The sequence below is a fragment of the Armigeres subalbatus genome, chromosome 1 (assembly GCF_024139115.2).
Source record: "Armigeres subalbatus isolate Guangzhou_Male chromosome 1, GZ_Asu_2, whole genome shotgun sequence".
Taxonomy (NCBI): domain Eukaryota; kingdom Metazoa; phylum Arthropoda; class Insecta; order Diptera; family Culicidae; genus Armigeres; species Armigeres subalbatus.
The window spans coordinates 155,081,271-155,098,444 of NC_085139.1; the positions used below are offsets into that span (position 1 = coordinate 155,081,271).

Genomic DNA, 17,174 nt, shown 5'->3' on the forward strand with positions numbered 1-17,174 from the left:
TTTCTTCTAATTTTTCTTGGATTTGTCTATTTTAACAGTGAAATGCACAATAAGTCGTTTTATGAGACAGTTTCGATCAGCTGATCCGCGGACCAAATTCCCGAGGTGTGAGGCTACCTTTGTCTGGACCTCACTAATCCGACGTAACAAGTCGTCCAGATCTCGCTAATTCGGAATTTTTCGGATTAAAAAGCATAAACACATTATTCTGTCAATTTTCAAATTTGTGCTGTGATTTTGTTTTGATTCATTTGTATGGATTTGACAGTCGGATTAACGAGAGAAACCTCGTTAGTCTGGCCATACATTTGTCAGATCAGCGGGGGTATACTGTAGTGAATATTAGTGTTATAGGTCTCCTGTCATTTCACCCGATTCGTAAAATAGCTTATAATTCAATACCAAATTTTCAAAACGATCTATCTGCTTTTGTAAACAAAAATATCAAACGTCGATTTGTCGAATCTGAGAACAATCCCACGCAAACCAACACCATCGACAGGTAGCCGAAGTCTTCACTTATACTAAGGACACACCTGTGGTACTTGTACCATGGTACAAGAGGACAAGAAAATTCAAAAGATTTCAAGACTATATTTGATAAAGACAATAACTGGTATGGTACTCATTTCAAGATTTTTGTACCATGGTACTTATACCACCAGTGTGTCATAAGTATTATATGTTGATGGTGTTGGTTTGCGAGGGAGTGTTCTCAGATTCGACAAATCGATGTTTTAATCTTTGTTTACAAAAGCAGATAAGTCGTTTTGAAAATTTGGTATTGAATTTAAGATGAGAAATTATTATTTCAATGATTTTTGGAAGGATTCACCTTAAAATATTAAAATGCGTTTGAACAATTTTTGATCATCCCTAATGCTAACCAAAAATAATGCATCAGAAACGTCAGTTTGCTATCATCGGGTAAATAAACAGCTCCGGCGGTCGGCATTGTTTTTCGTCGCGATTCCGCTGATCGATCGTTTTAAATGGTTTTGCTGCATTTTTGCTAGTGAACTATATATACGAAAATATCCGTAGTTTAAGTAGTTCCGTGACACATCCGACAATATGGGCGAAACCGAGCCCATCCACATCGAGTATGCGGACGAAACGGAGCTGCTGACCGAGTTCCGCAACTACATGAGTGATCCGGACACACGGGAGAAGGCCGCCAACTATCTGCTGGAATCGCTCATCGACGAAACCATTCTGGGAGTGGTGTTCGAAGTACATCATGCGTACAAGTCCGGCTCCGGTGTAGCAATCGAGGGAGAACCGGAGGACAGTAAGCCCTACACAATCGTCGATCTGCCGGATATGGACGTTTTTGGATCGACGAACAGTAAGAAAGCCATCGACTGCAACTGTCCGAACTGCAACCGGATTGTGGCCGCGTCGCGGTTCGCCCCACATCTTGAAAAGTGTATGGGTAAGTTTTTTTTCGTTTTGTAAATTTAAAATTTTCTGTGGTAAAGACCATGACTAAGACTAATTAAGATTATACTTAATTAAAGCGGCTTAACCGACAAAACATTCTTTCTTCTACAGCTCGGACAATATGCCAGACTTTCACTAGTCCAACTGGTGTCTAATCTCTTGGCAGATTTATGTAGATGTTTTCATAAACATCGTTTTCTAAATAATTTTGTTATTCAAACTATTGTTCATTATTACAGACATTGGATTTTGTTATAATCGTAAGACTTCTCATTCATTATAAACATTATGAATCCGAATGGGATATTTTGGGATATATTATCTGTTGGCATCGCCGCAGATCGAGAACGAAAAAGTGGAAGGTATTATCGGGTAATTCATCGTCGATCGAATGTCCAGCACCAGCGCTGTGGTGGTAGCGCTTATGCCCATGGATTGTGGTACTCGTCCATTAGCCAACCATGGTGGAAGACGAAAATTCATTTTTTTTTTCATATTTATTTTACAAACAAGTCATGTATGGTCCGGAGGCCCATGAGTCCTCGGTTGTTGCGCAGCGTTCGCGATGAGTGATGTCTCGCGGTTTACCAACTGGATTTTAGAAATTGAGCGCCATTACTCTCCGTCCTTTGTCCTCCGTCCTTGGTTGGCGAACAAACTCAACTAAAAGTATATTTTACATTAATAATTAAACATATAAACAATACAATAAACATACAATCTAGTATCTATCTAGGAGCTTGGGGATGAGTGGCTGGTTTTGTTCGCAGTAGTAAGATAGAGCGCTCTACACACAAATTGTTGAAAGATGTGTGCTCTGCGTGGATCGTGCGTGCGCTATTCCAACTCTGTTGCCAGCATACGACCATTGCTCCCACCGGGGTTGGTTACCCGATCTTCCCTAAGGTTGCTCGTATCCCGTCCAGCGCCATGAGGAGGTAGGGATATGAGTTGCTGGGTAAGAGGCTAAGGACCGCGAGATAGCAGTGGCGTTTCCCTAACCTCAATCTACCCGTGCACTGGACTTAAATTTAAGGAATTTTTGTGCGAAAATGTATAGAATAACTAGATTTTGATTAGTTTAAACGACTCTGATAATTTTATTTTCCGTTTGGGCTGTAGAAATATCAAAATTTTCATGTTTCGTATCAGTGCACAGGTAAAAAGTGAGGTTACGCGACGCCACTGCGAGATAGGGTCTATTTTATTCCTTCAGGTACGCGAAGTACCAATGGTACGCTTTAAACAGCATTTGTCGTATCATTCCTGAAGTAATTCCTCCTAATTTCATTTTAAAAATGTCTCTGTTGTCCAAAAACTTGAAATGGGCATCCTGAAGGAATTCCCGTTGTAATAATTCCAGAAGAAATTCGAAAAGCAATTTCAAGTTTAAATAACTAGACATTTTTGGATGAGTTCTTGAAATAAATTCGGGTGCATTTGCTGATGGGCTGCCAAAAGATATTCTGGAAGGAATTTTTAGAATAATTTTTGAAGAAACTAGAGAAATTAAAGAAATTTATATATTTTCAAAGAAGTTTTTTAATAATAAAAACTCTTGAAAAAACATAGGCTGCGTCTCATGTCCTGATTAGAAATCAAATTAAACATGAAATTGAAAACACCCGGTCATAAGAATCGCAAATGCTTTCTAAAAAAGACAAGAAAGCTATCAAAAATAATTCAATGTCTGTCAAAACTTATCTTGTAAGTGTGAGCAGCGTTATTCGGAAATCATTCAATGAATTTATAGCAAAATTAGCCCAATGCTAGTTACAGTTGTAGGGCACCATCCAATATTTTTTGCATATTTGGAATTAGACTAATGCAATATGAACTTCACTTACGCTTCGTCGCGTTGGAGTTATTTTCTCCCGGACCCGTCATGGGAGATTCGGTGGCCGATTCGGTCGAGTGAAAGGTGCCTTAGCGCACTGCTCTTGGAGGTGCAGGTAACCCCTCCGTGATCCGCTGGATTTGGCTCCGAAAGTTCGCCAGCTGAACGCTAATGGGCTGAAATGTACTTTTCGGCTCTGCAGCGTGGGCGTGAAAGTGATGCCGGCAAACAAGGACCATCATCAATCCGCCGTGGTGTTCCTCGAGGTTCCACTAGTATGAGTACTACACTCATGACCACCCCGACACAAAGCCGCTCAATGCTTTGCTGCGAGGGCTCCACGACATGAAGGAAGAAGATCTCTTTGCAGAACTCGAGAGCTGCGGCCTGAATCCGGTGACCGTGCACAAGATCGCTCGTCACGACAAGACGGGGTAGATAACGCGACCATCTTTACCTGGTCCACCTGGGTCACGGCTCCACCACGTAGAAGGACCTGAAGCTGATCGTCGTTATAAATTACACCGTCGTTTACTGGGAGCGATATCGGCCAGTGCACAGCAATGTCACGCAGTAAACCAACTGCTTTAACTTCGGGCACGGCACCAGAAACTGCCGCATAAAGCCGCGCTACAACAAATATGGCGAACCCCATCCGACCGAAGAGAGCGACAAGATGGAGGTGGCGGATGCCAAATGCGCCAACTGCGGCGACAAACATCAGGCTACAACCAAGGACTGTCCAAAGCGAGCGGTGTTTTTGAAATCCAGAAGAAGGTCTCCACCAGGACCCTGTTGATGAAGAACCGTGTTCCTGCTCTCAACGAGGTGAACTTTCCAGCCATCCCGGCTCCCCGTCGTGCGATTCTAATCCTCCCCCCGTCACAACCGCACATAGAGGTGTGCGCCGCCGCCGACAGTTTTTGACACGACGCCGCCGCCGGCACTTTTGCATCAGCGCGCCGCCGTTTAAATTTTTTCACGTCGGTGGTCTTTAATTTTCCACGCCGATTAAAAATTTAAGAAATCCGCAGAACTTGTGACCTACTCCAAACACAGCTAACGACAGAGTTTAGTTACGCTGCCTTGGAATGGTTATTAGTCCCCCAGACCAAAACGAATATTGTGGCTACTGCACTTGTCTTTCAGTATACTCACAACAGAACAACAATACAATATCATCTTAAGATGATCAGTTGTCGCCAATCATCAACTGATCGTGTGCGCATACTAGTTCGAGCACACTAGATGGCCTAAGAAAGTACATTTCTAACTCTCCATAACCGATTACTGGGCATTTGAAAGGGACGAAAACGACTAACAGGCCGATCTATTGAAATTGACCAGTCCAGATCACTCATTCTCGCGATAGAGTAATCGAAAAGCGTACCTGCTCTCTAGTGGTCGATTTCGTCTTTGATGCTGCGGCAGATAAAAAAGGTACCAACGGAGATAGAGCCAATAGTCTCACGTTAGCAGTGAAAAAGGCGTTACAGACAACCCGTGTTACTACCGTCGATTTTACTTAAAGACGTGGTGTTCACTGTTCTGATTAAGATTGAGATCAAAGTTACTGATTGTGGAAATTGCCAGCGCGAGCCCAATAGTACAACAGCAAGGTTCGTGAAAAAGGACTATGCACTTTGTATGTTAGTGAAATAATCTTAATCATTTGAATAGCATGCAGATATTACTCGCTGGCATAAAACCATCATGCTAATGGAGGAGTGAAGGAGGAGATAATTTGAGATCGATGAGCCCTCTAACAATAGATAACAATAGTGAATCTGCTCTAAAGTGAATCTGGACAAAACTGGTAAAATTCCCTTTCGATCCCATATAACAGCTAATAGCTAATAGACATTCATGCACGTAATGTGAGATGGCGGGAAGGCGGCGTGTGTCAAGCGCAGCCTGGTCGTCCTGCTGCAAGCTTTGTGGTATGCCCTGTGGACCAAAACCGGTCGTGGCCGGTCATGTAGTCATCCGGATGACGTCAACGATGCTGGCGCCGTGGGATACACTAGGCACACGGACACACACGCCAACACACTAGGATTAGGAACAGCATTCGGTTAAGTAGAATCTTAGATTTAAGTGTAAATGGGGTTAAAAGGGAGTTAAATATAATAAATTTGGATCATGATTGCCATTTTTTGTAAAGTCCGGCATTTCTTTTGGCATCTGGGTGTTTCCGGGATTAACTTGTTCGTTGAATTTTGATGTGCTAAACCGCGAACCTGATCGAACGGCTGTCGAGGATAGGCCAATACACCAACGAAAGTCGATTTTGGTTTTATTAAATTTTGTCTCATGCGACCGGGGAACCCGGAATTTGACAAACTTTCCGCGGAAAATGCGATGATTCAATGGAATTTTCGTAGATTTTTCCGGTTGATCCCTAGAACATCACATTAGAATTCCGTTTACGTGGAAATACCAAATACAGTCGACTCTCTACATCTCGATGTTCTACATGTCGATATCTCTCCCTATGTCGATGGTTTTCTCAGTCCCTTCAATCTACATATATTTGAGCTTTCTACATCTCGATAACCTTCCTACACGCTTAAAGTAAATTACACATCGCATGAATAATTTTCACACATGACGATGATGACACGAGAGAATAGCAATCTGTGTGAAAATTATGTGTAAGACATGCACAGTCGCTGTGTAATGTCTTATATTCTCATATATGTGTAAGCAACTTTACTTCGAACTGTCAAGTCCATTTTGATCGCCATGATGGCGGTTGCGTCCGGCATGCATCGCAACGAAAATTACTTTTTCTGAGGATTTTCGTCATGTTTCGATACGATACAACTAAAATGTGCGACTATAAGCATCACACTTTAGTTTGGTCATATCGAAACAAATGGGGACTCCTCTGAAATAGTATAAAAATGTTGCGATTATTTTCAATTTAAATGAAAAAATATAATTGAGGTTAGGTCCGTTTTTCGACCGCTCTCTCACTGTGTGAAATGAACTCATCGGAAATCGTTAACCGTCAATTACACTAAAATGTGTAACATGGCAGTTACTCATAAATAAGCTGACCATACGTACCGTATTTAACGGGGCAGTCCCGTTTTTTAGACTTTCTTGTGCTGTCCCGTCGTAATCTAAAAAATCCTCAATTTGTCCCGTTTTTTCAAGGATTCTTCCAAAAAGCTTCAAAATATAATTCAAACAAATTTAATATTTTAGGCAGGATAGGAATCTAGAATCAAATACATAGAAAGTTATTTTTTGTATCTTTATTAGAGAGATTTTTCTCTCAATGAAGAAAGTGGACGAAACCCATCAAAAAAGTGTGAGATTATATGTTATTAGTGTTTCTTTAAAAAGAATGCTATCTATGCTCTTTCGAATTTTCTAATGATCGACTTTTCTTAAGGTTTTTAACAGTTAATGATAACAAGTGCTTCTCCGAGGAATTTTTCATACAGTTTCATTTCAATAATTTTTTGTGCTTATTCCTGGGCATTAAAGATTGGCCAATTCATCAGCGGATTGAACGGATCTAGTAACTTGGTAGGCAAGTATTTGCTGACAATCAGGTCACGCCTCAACGTCAATAAGATTAAGCGCAGGTGCAGACATTCTAATTTTCAGATTAGGTTTATTTTCCGAAGTAGGTAATTAATTTTATTTTTTTTTTTGCACATCTGCTTACCACATTTTTTCCAATCATTTGATTCTTTCCGAAACATTAAGAATTCTTCAAAGTCTTTCTGAATAATTTTGAATATTTTGAAATCATCCACCGAAAAAAACGACGGCATGAAAAAATAAATCAATAAAATAATATAAATTCACTGAACAAAATCAAGTTTGGGGCAGTTTCAAACCGAGGGAAAATTTGGTCTGATCAAAGGCTAGATTTAAGGTCCTCACGTATTTTAAAGCTAATTTACACATCAGGAGTTTGTCTGCGCATTTCGCTTCCATGTGTGTGGACGAGATTTATGGGATTCCGTTATGAAAAATTTTAAATTCGGCCCGATTCAAAATACAATCCGGCGGAAATCTCGGAGACTCCGAGCTGTAAATCAGACTACAAATTGGCCAGGATTTTTTACTCTTCACGACAAAATTGCGTGAGTCCAGCTTTTTTTGGAAGCTTATGCGAACAAAATCAATGGACAAGATTCCCGCTACGTTACTTTTAGCAGCATTTGAATAAATTTTGAATTGAATAAATTCGACATTTATTCTCATGCGCCAATATTCATAGAAATAATTGAAATTGCATTTTATTGATTTTCTTTCCTTGTTGAGATAGTTGTTATTTTTATCTGCATATTTTTCCCCACTTTTTCGCATTTGTATTTTGACATTTTTTCTTAAAACTATTTTTTCTTAGCCTTCTAATGCCCCTTTGACTCGAGCTTTGACTTTTGTTTGTTATTTTCAATTGTCCAGAATTGGAAAAGGTTCTGATATTGGTCAATAATAAAATCCATCCATCGCATCTAAGAGTAGATCAAAATAAAATTTCAAAATTCCACTTTTTTCAAATATTGAAAGATGCGTAATTTTCTGCTTCTTCGTGTTTTTGTCTGCGTCCCTTTGAAGAGTAAAATATTTGTAGTTTAGTATTTTTTCACAACTAACTTAATACAAGAAATTAATCTATAGAATGTTATGGTGGGGAATGATTCGCTCTAAAATATTTCCAATTTCTTACATGGAAAATGAAAATTAAACCTATACATTTGGAAATTTCCACAGCTCTTGAATTTAATCACAAAGTATTTTGAAATGTCCCGTTTTACAAGCGCGTTTGTCCCGTTTTTTCACCGAAATGATCTGGTCAGCCTACTCATAAAATGTGTTGTTCCAGATTAGGCCCGTTTTGTGTGATCGAAACACAAAATTGTGTGAATGACTTTAAGCGTGTATCTCGTTATCTCTCTATCTCGATGTGCTCTGATCATATTTTGTTCAGGATTTACTCTCCTTGTGTCGATATGTTAAAATTTTTAGGCTACTAGACCATCTTTGGACAATAACAAACACGTCAACAACAAGAAACGACATTTGATTTGTTGTCGTTTTTCATAGCAACGAGCTTTTTTGGATCTAGTACCCATCTCATTTTTCATTCCATTCCTCGATCTCTCCCTATCTCGATGGTCCCTTCCAAGATGAATACACCACTAGGTGTTCCAATCTGCCAAATTCACGATTCAGCCATCTTGGATTTTAGTATGGAAGAGCCAGCCGGTTTGTTTATGTTTTGCACCGAAAATGAATTTTTCACCCCCGCCTTCTTCTCGTCCATAAACTGGGCAGATTGAAACACCTAGCTGTGTATTCATCTTGGTCCCTTCCAGGGGCGTCTCGTGGACTTTTGCTACACCTGTTCTACCATGCTGATAAAAAAAAATCATCAAGCTGAGTGGTTTCGAATGAAAGTTGGGCATTTAATCTAATATTACAACCTTTTCTTGTTCAACTTAACCAAATATACAATTTAAATAGAAAAGATTTACAAAACAATAAATGACTTGTTTTTCTCTTTTGTTACAAAAATGTTTTAAATTTAGATGCACTTAAAATTTTAGACTCGGAAATCGTCTAAAATCTAACTTGGTGGCAGTTGGGCAATAACTGAATATTGCTCAGAATAGAGATCTTTCATATCGGCTCATTCCACCATTCAGGGTACGCTGGTCCCATCGCCGCTAATATTTAAACTCTCACATATATTGTTGCTATGAAAGAAATGTTATTAACCATTATTAGTATAATAATTATAGTATATAATTATACAATTATTGTTTGATGCGACCCCAGATTGTGACGACCAATAAGTCACATTTAGAAGCTGAAATGTGTTTATTTAATTTTTCAAATTTAGTGAAAACTATACCTTTTTCTCTATGTTGATTGATTTTGAATATTCGTAAAAAAGCATTATTTAAAGTCTCTTTTGAAAACGCAAACATTAATTTAATATTGTTTTTGATGTATTGCATATTCATCACGAGAAAAAAGAAAAACAAACTGTTTCTAATCATCGGCGCGAAAGCGTGCGCGGCCTTTCGGCATAGCACAGCCCGACACTACGATCGAGTCTAACCGAAGGTGCGTCGCGTGTTCTCGCAGCGCGTCGAACGGGTTTGACTCCTGCGCGCATAGCAGAACTTGCATCTAAACGTGCTTGCTTCGCATGCGAAAGAGGATGATGTGAGAAAACGGAGAAAGCTGGCAACGCTCACGCTGGTTCTCTGCCCGCGGAGAACGAGTGAGCATACCAAGGAGGAAATTATTTCAAATCATTTGTCATGGCGCAAAACTTTAAATTTGACTTCTGGCAGCGCTGCTGTTGGTTCTTCATTATAGATCGCACGACTGGCAAAAGCTTTCTATGTGATGATGGGGTGTGGTTTTTCAGAGAAACACACATTTAGCTGCAATTTGACGTACGCCAAGCATGTGGCGTTAACTTGATCTGCCTACGAAATATTTTGTTTCTTTAGATGTTTAGATGTTAAAATCATTGTAAATTATTTATATACACAGGATTTTGTTTTTACACGATTTTTTTTCGCTCGTATTTTTGATCGTGTGACTTCAATTTGCCACCAAACTCTTCGCAACATATTTCAAAAAATCCAGAATAAATCAAAGAAAAATCACATGGTAATTAATATACGTTAAACATTTAGGATGAGTGGAAAATTGAGAAAATGTAAATCGCGTAAAAACAAAATCCAGTGTATTATAATTAATTGCCAAGACATTAATTTCTTACTTCTGACCTAAAAATGGTTACCTGTTCCATGAACAGGTAGAACGTATGGACGAGTCGCCCCTGGTCCCTTCAATATCGAGATGTGGAGAGGCGACTGTATTCCATACAATTTTCCGTTGAAATTTCGTAAATCCCACCGTGGAAAGTAAGATAAACTTCGAGTGTAAATTTCGAAGGATTTCGTGTTGAAATCCAAAAAACCCAGATTAATCCACCTAGCAGTGATGATGCCTTTCTCGTGCATTATAAAATATATTGAAAGAATCACATTAGAAAGGTCAAAAAAGCTCTTTAGGAGAATAGATCACATTTTTTCGATCATTTTGCATGTTTTTGCATTAGTTAAAATGTATTGCCACCATTTTCGGAAAATTTTTTTTTTCGGTTTTGAATTTTTTTCCAAGGGGGGACCCTTGGGAAAAAACAATGATTTTTCAATAATTCCGAAATGCAATGTCCGATCGAGCCAATTTTCAATAGCAAACAATGGGACCGCATTCCCCGTCGAATGCAACTTGTTGCGAGTAAATCGGATAATGCTAAGTTCCAAAAAGTGTGTCTACAAAATTTGTACACATACACACATACACACACACACACATACATACATACACACATACAGACATCACCTCAATTCGTCGAGCTGAGTCGATCGGTATATAAAAATCGGCCCTCCGGGCCTCCTATCAAAATTTTGTTTTTGAAGCAATATTATAGCCTTTACGTACACTTAGTGTACGAGAAAGGCAAAAAATCGTCGAAATAGATTTTTTGAGCGGTGAAGAGTCGTTTGGCAGAAAGCCATTTTGTCGATAGCAACAATTCCCAACAAACATTGGAGGAGAATAAAGCGCTTATATGACCAGAATAAGTCTTCTATAACATATACACACTTCTCCACATCTCGATATTTAAGAGACCATCGAGATGGGGAGAGATCGAGGAATGGAAAGAAAATTTAAATGGGTAATAGATCAAAAAAAAAACTCGTCGCTATGAAAAACGACAACAAAATAAATCATATCGACATAGAACCTGAACAAAAAATGACCAGAAAACCATTAACATACGGATATATATCGATATACAGTACATCGAGATATTGAGAGTCGACTGTATAGCTAAAGTTCAAGCTCTATCTGGTAAAACTGCAAATGTCACAAGAGAGAATTCTCTTCGTCGACTTCCCCGACAAGCAGAAGATTTATTTGCGGTTCTCGCAAGTTCTCATTATTTTATTTTATAAGAGGGAAAGTCGATGAAGTCGCAAGGATGTTAATTTGCGTTCGATCATTTAGTAGTTTATCTATAACTCATTCCAGAAGCTGAATTTCAAAATCATTTGTATGGTGGACTTCAAGTGGGAAGGTTTTTTTACAACTCTGCCCAATGGTTCGTTGCTAGAACTCAACTAATAACGGAGTTATAGCGCTAGTTACAGTAACTTTAACTAAATGATTGGAATTTCATTATCATTTAGTTTAAGTTACTTTAACTATAGTTATAACTTCGTTACTAGTGGAATTCAAACAACAAACTATAAGGCAGAGTTGCGAAAAACCTTCACACTAGAAGTCCGCCATACAACACATTTTGAAATTCAGCTTTTGGAATAAGTTATAGACAAACTACTAAATCATCAAACACAAATTTCTAAATGATCGATAACATCCTTGGATGAAAGTCTTGCGGCATTCGCCCTTTTTACAAATAGAGCTTGAATTGTTTGTTGGTAAGTCCGAAAGTTGTTTGGCCTAATATGGAGCCCATCTAGTCTAAAATTACTTTGCCGAAATTGCCATTTGGTTGAACAGTTCCTTTGGTTAAAAAAAAAACAGTTGACCGAATAGCTCAATTGGCCGAAATAAGCATTCGACCGAAAGTGTCGTTCGGCTGAATTGGTCATTTAGCAGAAAATGCTGTTTGGCTGAAATGTGTGTTTTTCAGAAAGGACATTCTCGGGCCAAACTTCTCTTTCTGTCAACGAGCATTTCTACCAAATGACATATTCGGCCAAATAATCAAGTCGGTCAAATGACTTATTCGGCCAAACGACTATTTCGGCCAAATTACATTTTCAACAAAAAAAACTGTTAGAGCAAAAAACTTTTTCGGTCAGATACAAATTCAGCCGAATGAGGCTCTCGGCTGTTTGTCGCTTTCCGCCAAATGTCATTTTCGGTCAATCCATTTTCGACCTAATACCGTTCTGGACAAACGTTTGATTCGACCTAATGGAAATTGGCTAGAAGACTTTTGGCCTAACCAGTTATTTGAATAAATGGCTTTTCGTCGAATGATTTTCGACCAAACGACAGGTAGGGCCATTTGGCCGATAGACACAAGGCCGAAAGGTGTTTGGCCGAATATGTTATTTGGCCGAACAAACTAATAAGCCAAAGTCCATCCGGCCGACAATTTGATTTAGCTGAAATAGACATACGGCCGAAAATGTCATTCTGCCGACTAGCCATTTAGCCGAAAAAGTCGTTTGGTCAAAAAGTTGTTTGGCCGAAATGGTCGTTTGGCAGAAAGGCCATTTAGCCAACAATGTTATTTGGCCAAACGGGTGGATATTTTTGACCATATTACCGTTCAGTAATCAACATTTTCGACCGAATAAGCCTTTCTGTCAAACATCCATTTTGGCCTTATAACCTATTCAGCCAAACGACCATATCAGTCAAACGACGTGCTAGGGAAGAGTACTCTTTCGGTCAAATTACCAATTCGGCCGTATGTTGCTTTGGCCAAATGAAATTTTTGGCCAAACTGTTTTCGTTTTTCGATAGACACTGCAGGATGGAACTGCAGGCAGCACTCCTCGGAGCACGGCTTTTGAGGAGCGTTTACTCCAATCACTCATTAACCTTCAACAGCTGTTACCTGTGGACGGACTCCAGTACCGTACTTTGCTGGATTCGTTCAGATCATCGTAAGTTCAAACCTTACGTCGCTTATCGAGTTGGGGAGATCCTTTCTCTTACTCAGCCCGGACAATGGAACTGGGTTGCATCACAACACAATATTGCAGACTTGAGACATGTTCGGATTGTTGAAGGTCTTTGTAGCGACGGAGTTGTTCAACGGTAGCTCAAAGCTGGAATTATAATTCAATGTAATAAACAAGTAAATTTTTAGATTTTTTATAAGGGCTTACATGGTCTTCTTCTGTTCCTTGCACACTCCTTGCTTGCCTTAATCGAAACCCAACCGCATTCCGCTGTACCTTATTCGCAATTGGCCGATTTGACATGTGTCAAGCGATGTGAAGTGTGGCCAGAACAATAACCGTTTTGCCCAATCGTTCATACAATTCGGCTGGATGCTTTTTGAATTAACATATTATTCGGCCCATTGGCTTTCGCCAAAATATTTTCGGTCAAACGACCCTCTTCTTTTTAATAATTTTGCATTGAATTTCCGACGAATTTCTTATGAACAATACAAAGAATTCCCTGTAGAAATCAAAAGAAATCTGTCAAAAATCCATTTTTTTTCGTAGAATTACGTAGAAGCTCTGAACAATTTTGGTTTAAATTTCATAAAATTCACATCGGAAATTCAGAAGAAATTTACATAGAAAATAGGAAAACATCCGGTGCAAATTCCAATTAATTTCTCATGAAAATTTAGAACAATGTGCCGTTGAAATCTAATTTAGTTTTGTTGATGTCCACATTTTAAACAATCTCGCGCAGAAAATCTGAAGAATTTTCTGTGTAAATTTCGAAGAATACTCAACAGAAACATTTTCCTGTAGAAACTCAAGCAATTTTCCTTGTAAATTCCAAAGTGCTTCCTTGGAAATTCCAAAGTATTATCAAAACTTTAAAGTAGTTGTCATGGAAAGTCCGAAATTAATTTTCAAATTAATATTTTAGAGAAGCTCAGAGAATTTTTGAGAGAAGTTCTTCCGTTGAAGTCTTGAAAACATCCTGAAAAAAGGCAGAAAAAAAACGTTAAGAAACAAGCGTTAAAAATCTCCACGCCGATTCACGCCGCCGGCTAAAATGGCTTCCGGCGTGACGTCGAAAACGCCGCCGCCGCCGACTAAATTTCCTACAAACGCCGCCGCCTACGATTTTCGGACCGGCGCACACCTCTAACCGCACAAGCGACTGGCAGCGGCAGTTGCGTCGGTTCAAGCTCCAGCACCATCGGCACCATCCACCAGCGAATGACCCCCCCTCCCTTCTCTAGGGTTCCGTCGGCAGTCGGAGAACGAAGCCGTCCGACCGGAATAATCTGCTCCGCTCTACACTCCGGAGCAACTGATGGCGATCTTCGGCTGCAAACCCCGTTTCGACCAGATGGTATGTTCATTATTGAAATTGGCTGGTAGGGCGGGCCTGATCAACTGGAATGCTTGCTCGCTTAAGAACAAAAGCATCGAACTGGCTGATTTCCTCGAAGAAAAGGAGATCGACGTTGCGTTTATCACTGAAACGCACATTAAGCTGGAGATGAGCGTCCACATCCCGGACTTCCGCATCGTGCGACTCGACCGGTCGTCCAGGGGAGGTGGTGTGGCTATCGCACTTCGATATAACATCAACTGTCGCCTGCTGCCAAGCTTTCAGCTGAGGATCATCGAGGCCATCGGTGTCGAAGTGACTACTTCCGTCGGCACGATCACGCTCATCGCGGCGTACTGCCAAACTCAAGCTAAAGCCGGTGATGGTACAGCGTTAAGCTAACGCGGAGGCCAGTACATCATTGCCAGCTACCTTAATGCCAAACATCAAGCCTGGGGCAACAGTCGCGGTAATCAAAACGGCACCATCTGGAGCAACGAAATGGAGGAAGGCCACTACACGATCCTGAGCCCGGATTCCCCCACTCGGCTGAGTCTGTCCGGCGTCCATTCGACAATCGACTTGTACATCACCAACATGAACGATCACATCTCGCAGGCGGTCGTCTACCAGGCTCCTCGATTAATCGGCATCAGCTGATGGCCTGGTGTACAAACTACAACGATACAATCTTCCCAACAACCTGGTGATAATCATCAACAATTACCTGTCGGCAAGAACATTCCGGGTCTCAATCAGCGGAGCGAGTTCCAATGCGCACAACATCGCGGCATTCTGTCTCGCAGATGACACCTCCATCGTCTACATTAATAAAGTGATCAGAGCGCTAGTGGCAAAACTCCAACGAGGCCTGGATGTCCTGAGAGAGTACCTCACCAGCTGGAAGATCTGTATCAACGCGGCGAAGACCCAGGTCATCATTTTCCCTCCACTTCAAATCTCCTAAACATGTTCCGCTTTAGGACTGTTGAATCATCCTCAATGACACGAATGGAATGGGTGGAATGGGCCAATGAGGCCGACTACCTTGACTTGACTCTCGACAGTAAGCTTATTTTCCGGCAACAGGTTGACAAGACGGTGACGGAGTGTAACGTTTTGTTGGAACTACTGGAGCCCTCCTTAGCCGTGAGGTAAGACGCGCGGCTACAAAGCAAGACCATGCTGAGGGTGACTGGGTTCGATTCCCGGTGCCGGTCTAGGCAATTTTCGGATTGGAAATTATCTCGACTTCTCTGGGCATAAAAGTATCATCGTGTTAGCCTAATGATATACGAATGCAAAAATGGTAACCTGGCTTAGAAACCTCGCAGTTAACAACTGTGGAAGTGCTTAATGAACACAAAGCTGCGAGGAGGCTCTGTCCAGTGTGGGGATGTAATGCCAAGAAGAAGAAGAAGAAGAAGAAGAACTGTACCCTTTGATCGGTTGGTCGGTCGGTCGTCATTGTCCCTGAAAATAGGCTTGCTGTCTACAAGCAAATCATCCTCCCTGTGGTCGATTACGGCGTGCCGGTCAGGGGGAGTTGCGCCAAAATCCACCATCTCAAACTGCAAAATTAAAATCGAAGTTGGAGCGCCAAGCCGGCCGATCACTGTACATGTAAAAAAATATGTTTTAATAAAGAAGAATATTGCTCATTACGAAACCCATTAATTTACTGGTTTAATAGTTGTGCAATAGCCATCGGCGTAATAAAAAATCATTGGCGGCGGCGCACAGGTCTAGTAGACGTTCACATTAGAGGAGCGTGAGTATTTAGAATGTCTGGCGGCTACACACATTCTTCATCGGAAATTGTACTGATCAAGTAGCGGCTGTGTGTGCCAACTCTTTTATTTTTCCAAAAATTGAATGGGTTTTGATTTTTCATTATACATACTTTATATTTCTCCATTTATTGTGACACTAGACACATTTTTTTACGCGGATTCGAAAATCGCAGCGTTTTTCCTGAAAATTCGATTGTTTTGTTACCAAAATCATATGGCTTTGTTGCCAAAAACCAAATGGGGTCTGTATCTTGTCTGCTGACAAAGTTGGTGCCCTCGCCTCCCACCTCTATCTAAATAATCTAATACAGTCTAGACCACAATTTGGCTTCAACTTTCCAGGAATGGGCCGGAATTCATCGCGAATCGCTAGCCGCCGTATAGCCAATACGCGAGATGGAGGCAACTATTTTGGCGCGGACGAGGACGACGAAGACGACGCCGATTGGTCCGGCGAGAAGCGCAAGAAGAAGATCGCCCCGGTCAGAACCAACGGCAACAAGAAGAACGGCAAGTCGTCATGAAAATAATTAACACAGTTATGAAACAAGGTGAATCCCTGGAAGAAACGGCTTCGGTCTTCCGTGGGATGTCCTTCCGAGATGCGCACGACTGGTAAGTAGCTTTGACGAGCGTGGTCAGACGAAGGTTTCACTCTTGTTATTGGCGATAATGCAAACCATGAAGAACTGCCGGCTAGAAAGCGGAAACGATACCAGAATCGATCACACGACTTGGTTGGATTGAGTCTGGTGTTCGTGCTGAAATTGTGACTTTAGTAACTTATGAAAATAGATTTGAACACAACATTGTGGTGTAAAGTTTTACAATGAGGATTCCAATTTAGATGTGGTCAAAAATTTGTAGATTAGGCAACACGATCAAAGATCTATAAACATTAAAAGATTGTGAACGACTTAAATATTATTATATAATGACTATTGTAATTTCTTAGAAAACAACAAATTAGGGTATGAAATTATAGATATTGCTGTAAAATATAATGTATAGACTTGTTATTATAGAGAAATTCT

The 17,174-nt window shown here is 40.5% G+C and overlaps 1 protein-coding gene across 1 annotated transcript; it reads left to right on the plus strand.

Moving 5' to 3' along the window:
* The first annotated feature begins 910 nt into the window (after positions 1-910).
* Positions 911-17,144, plus strand: LOC134205344 (SAGA-associated factor 11 homolog). The gene is made up of 2 exons (XM_062680522.1): positions 911-1,435; positions 16,483-17,144. The coding sequence occupies exons 1-2, from the start codon at positions 1,075-1,077 to the stop codon at positions 16,662-16,664; spliced, it is 543 nt and encodes a 180-aa protein (XP_062536506.1). The 5' UTR covers positions 911-1,074; the 3' UTR covers positions 16,665-17,144.
* Positions 17,145-17,174: the final 30 nt, after the last annotated feature.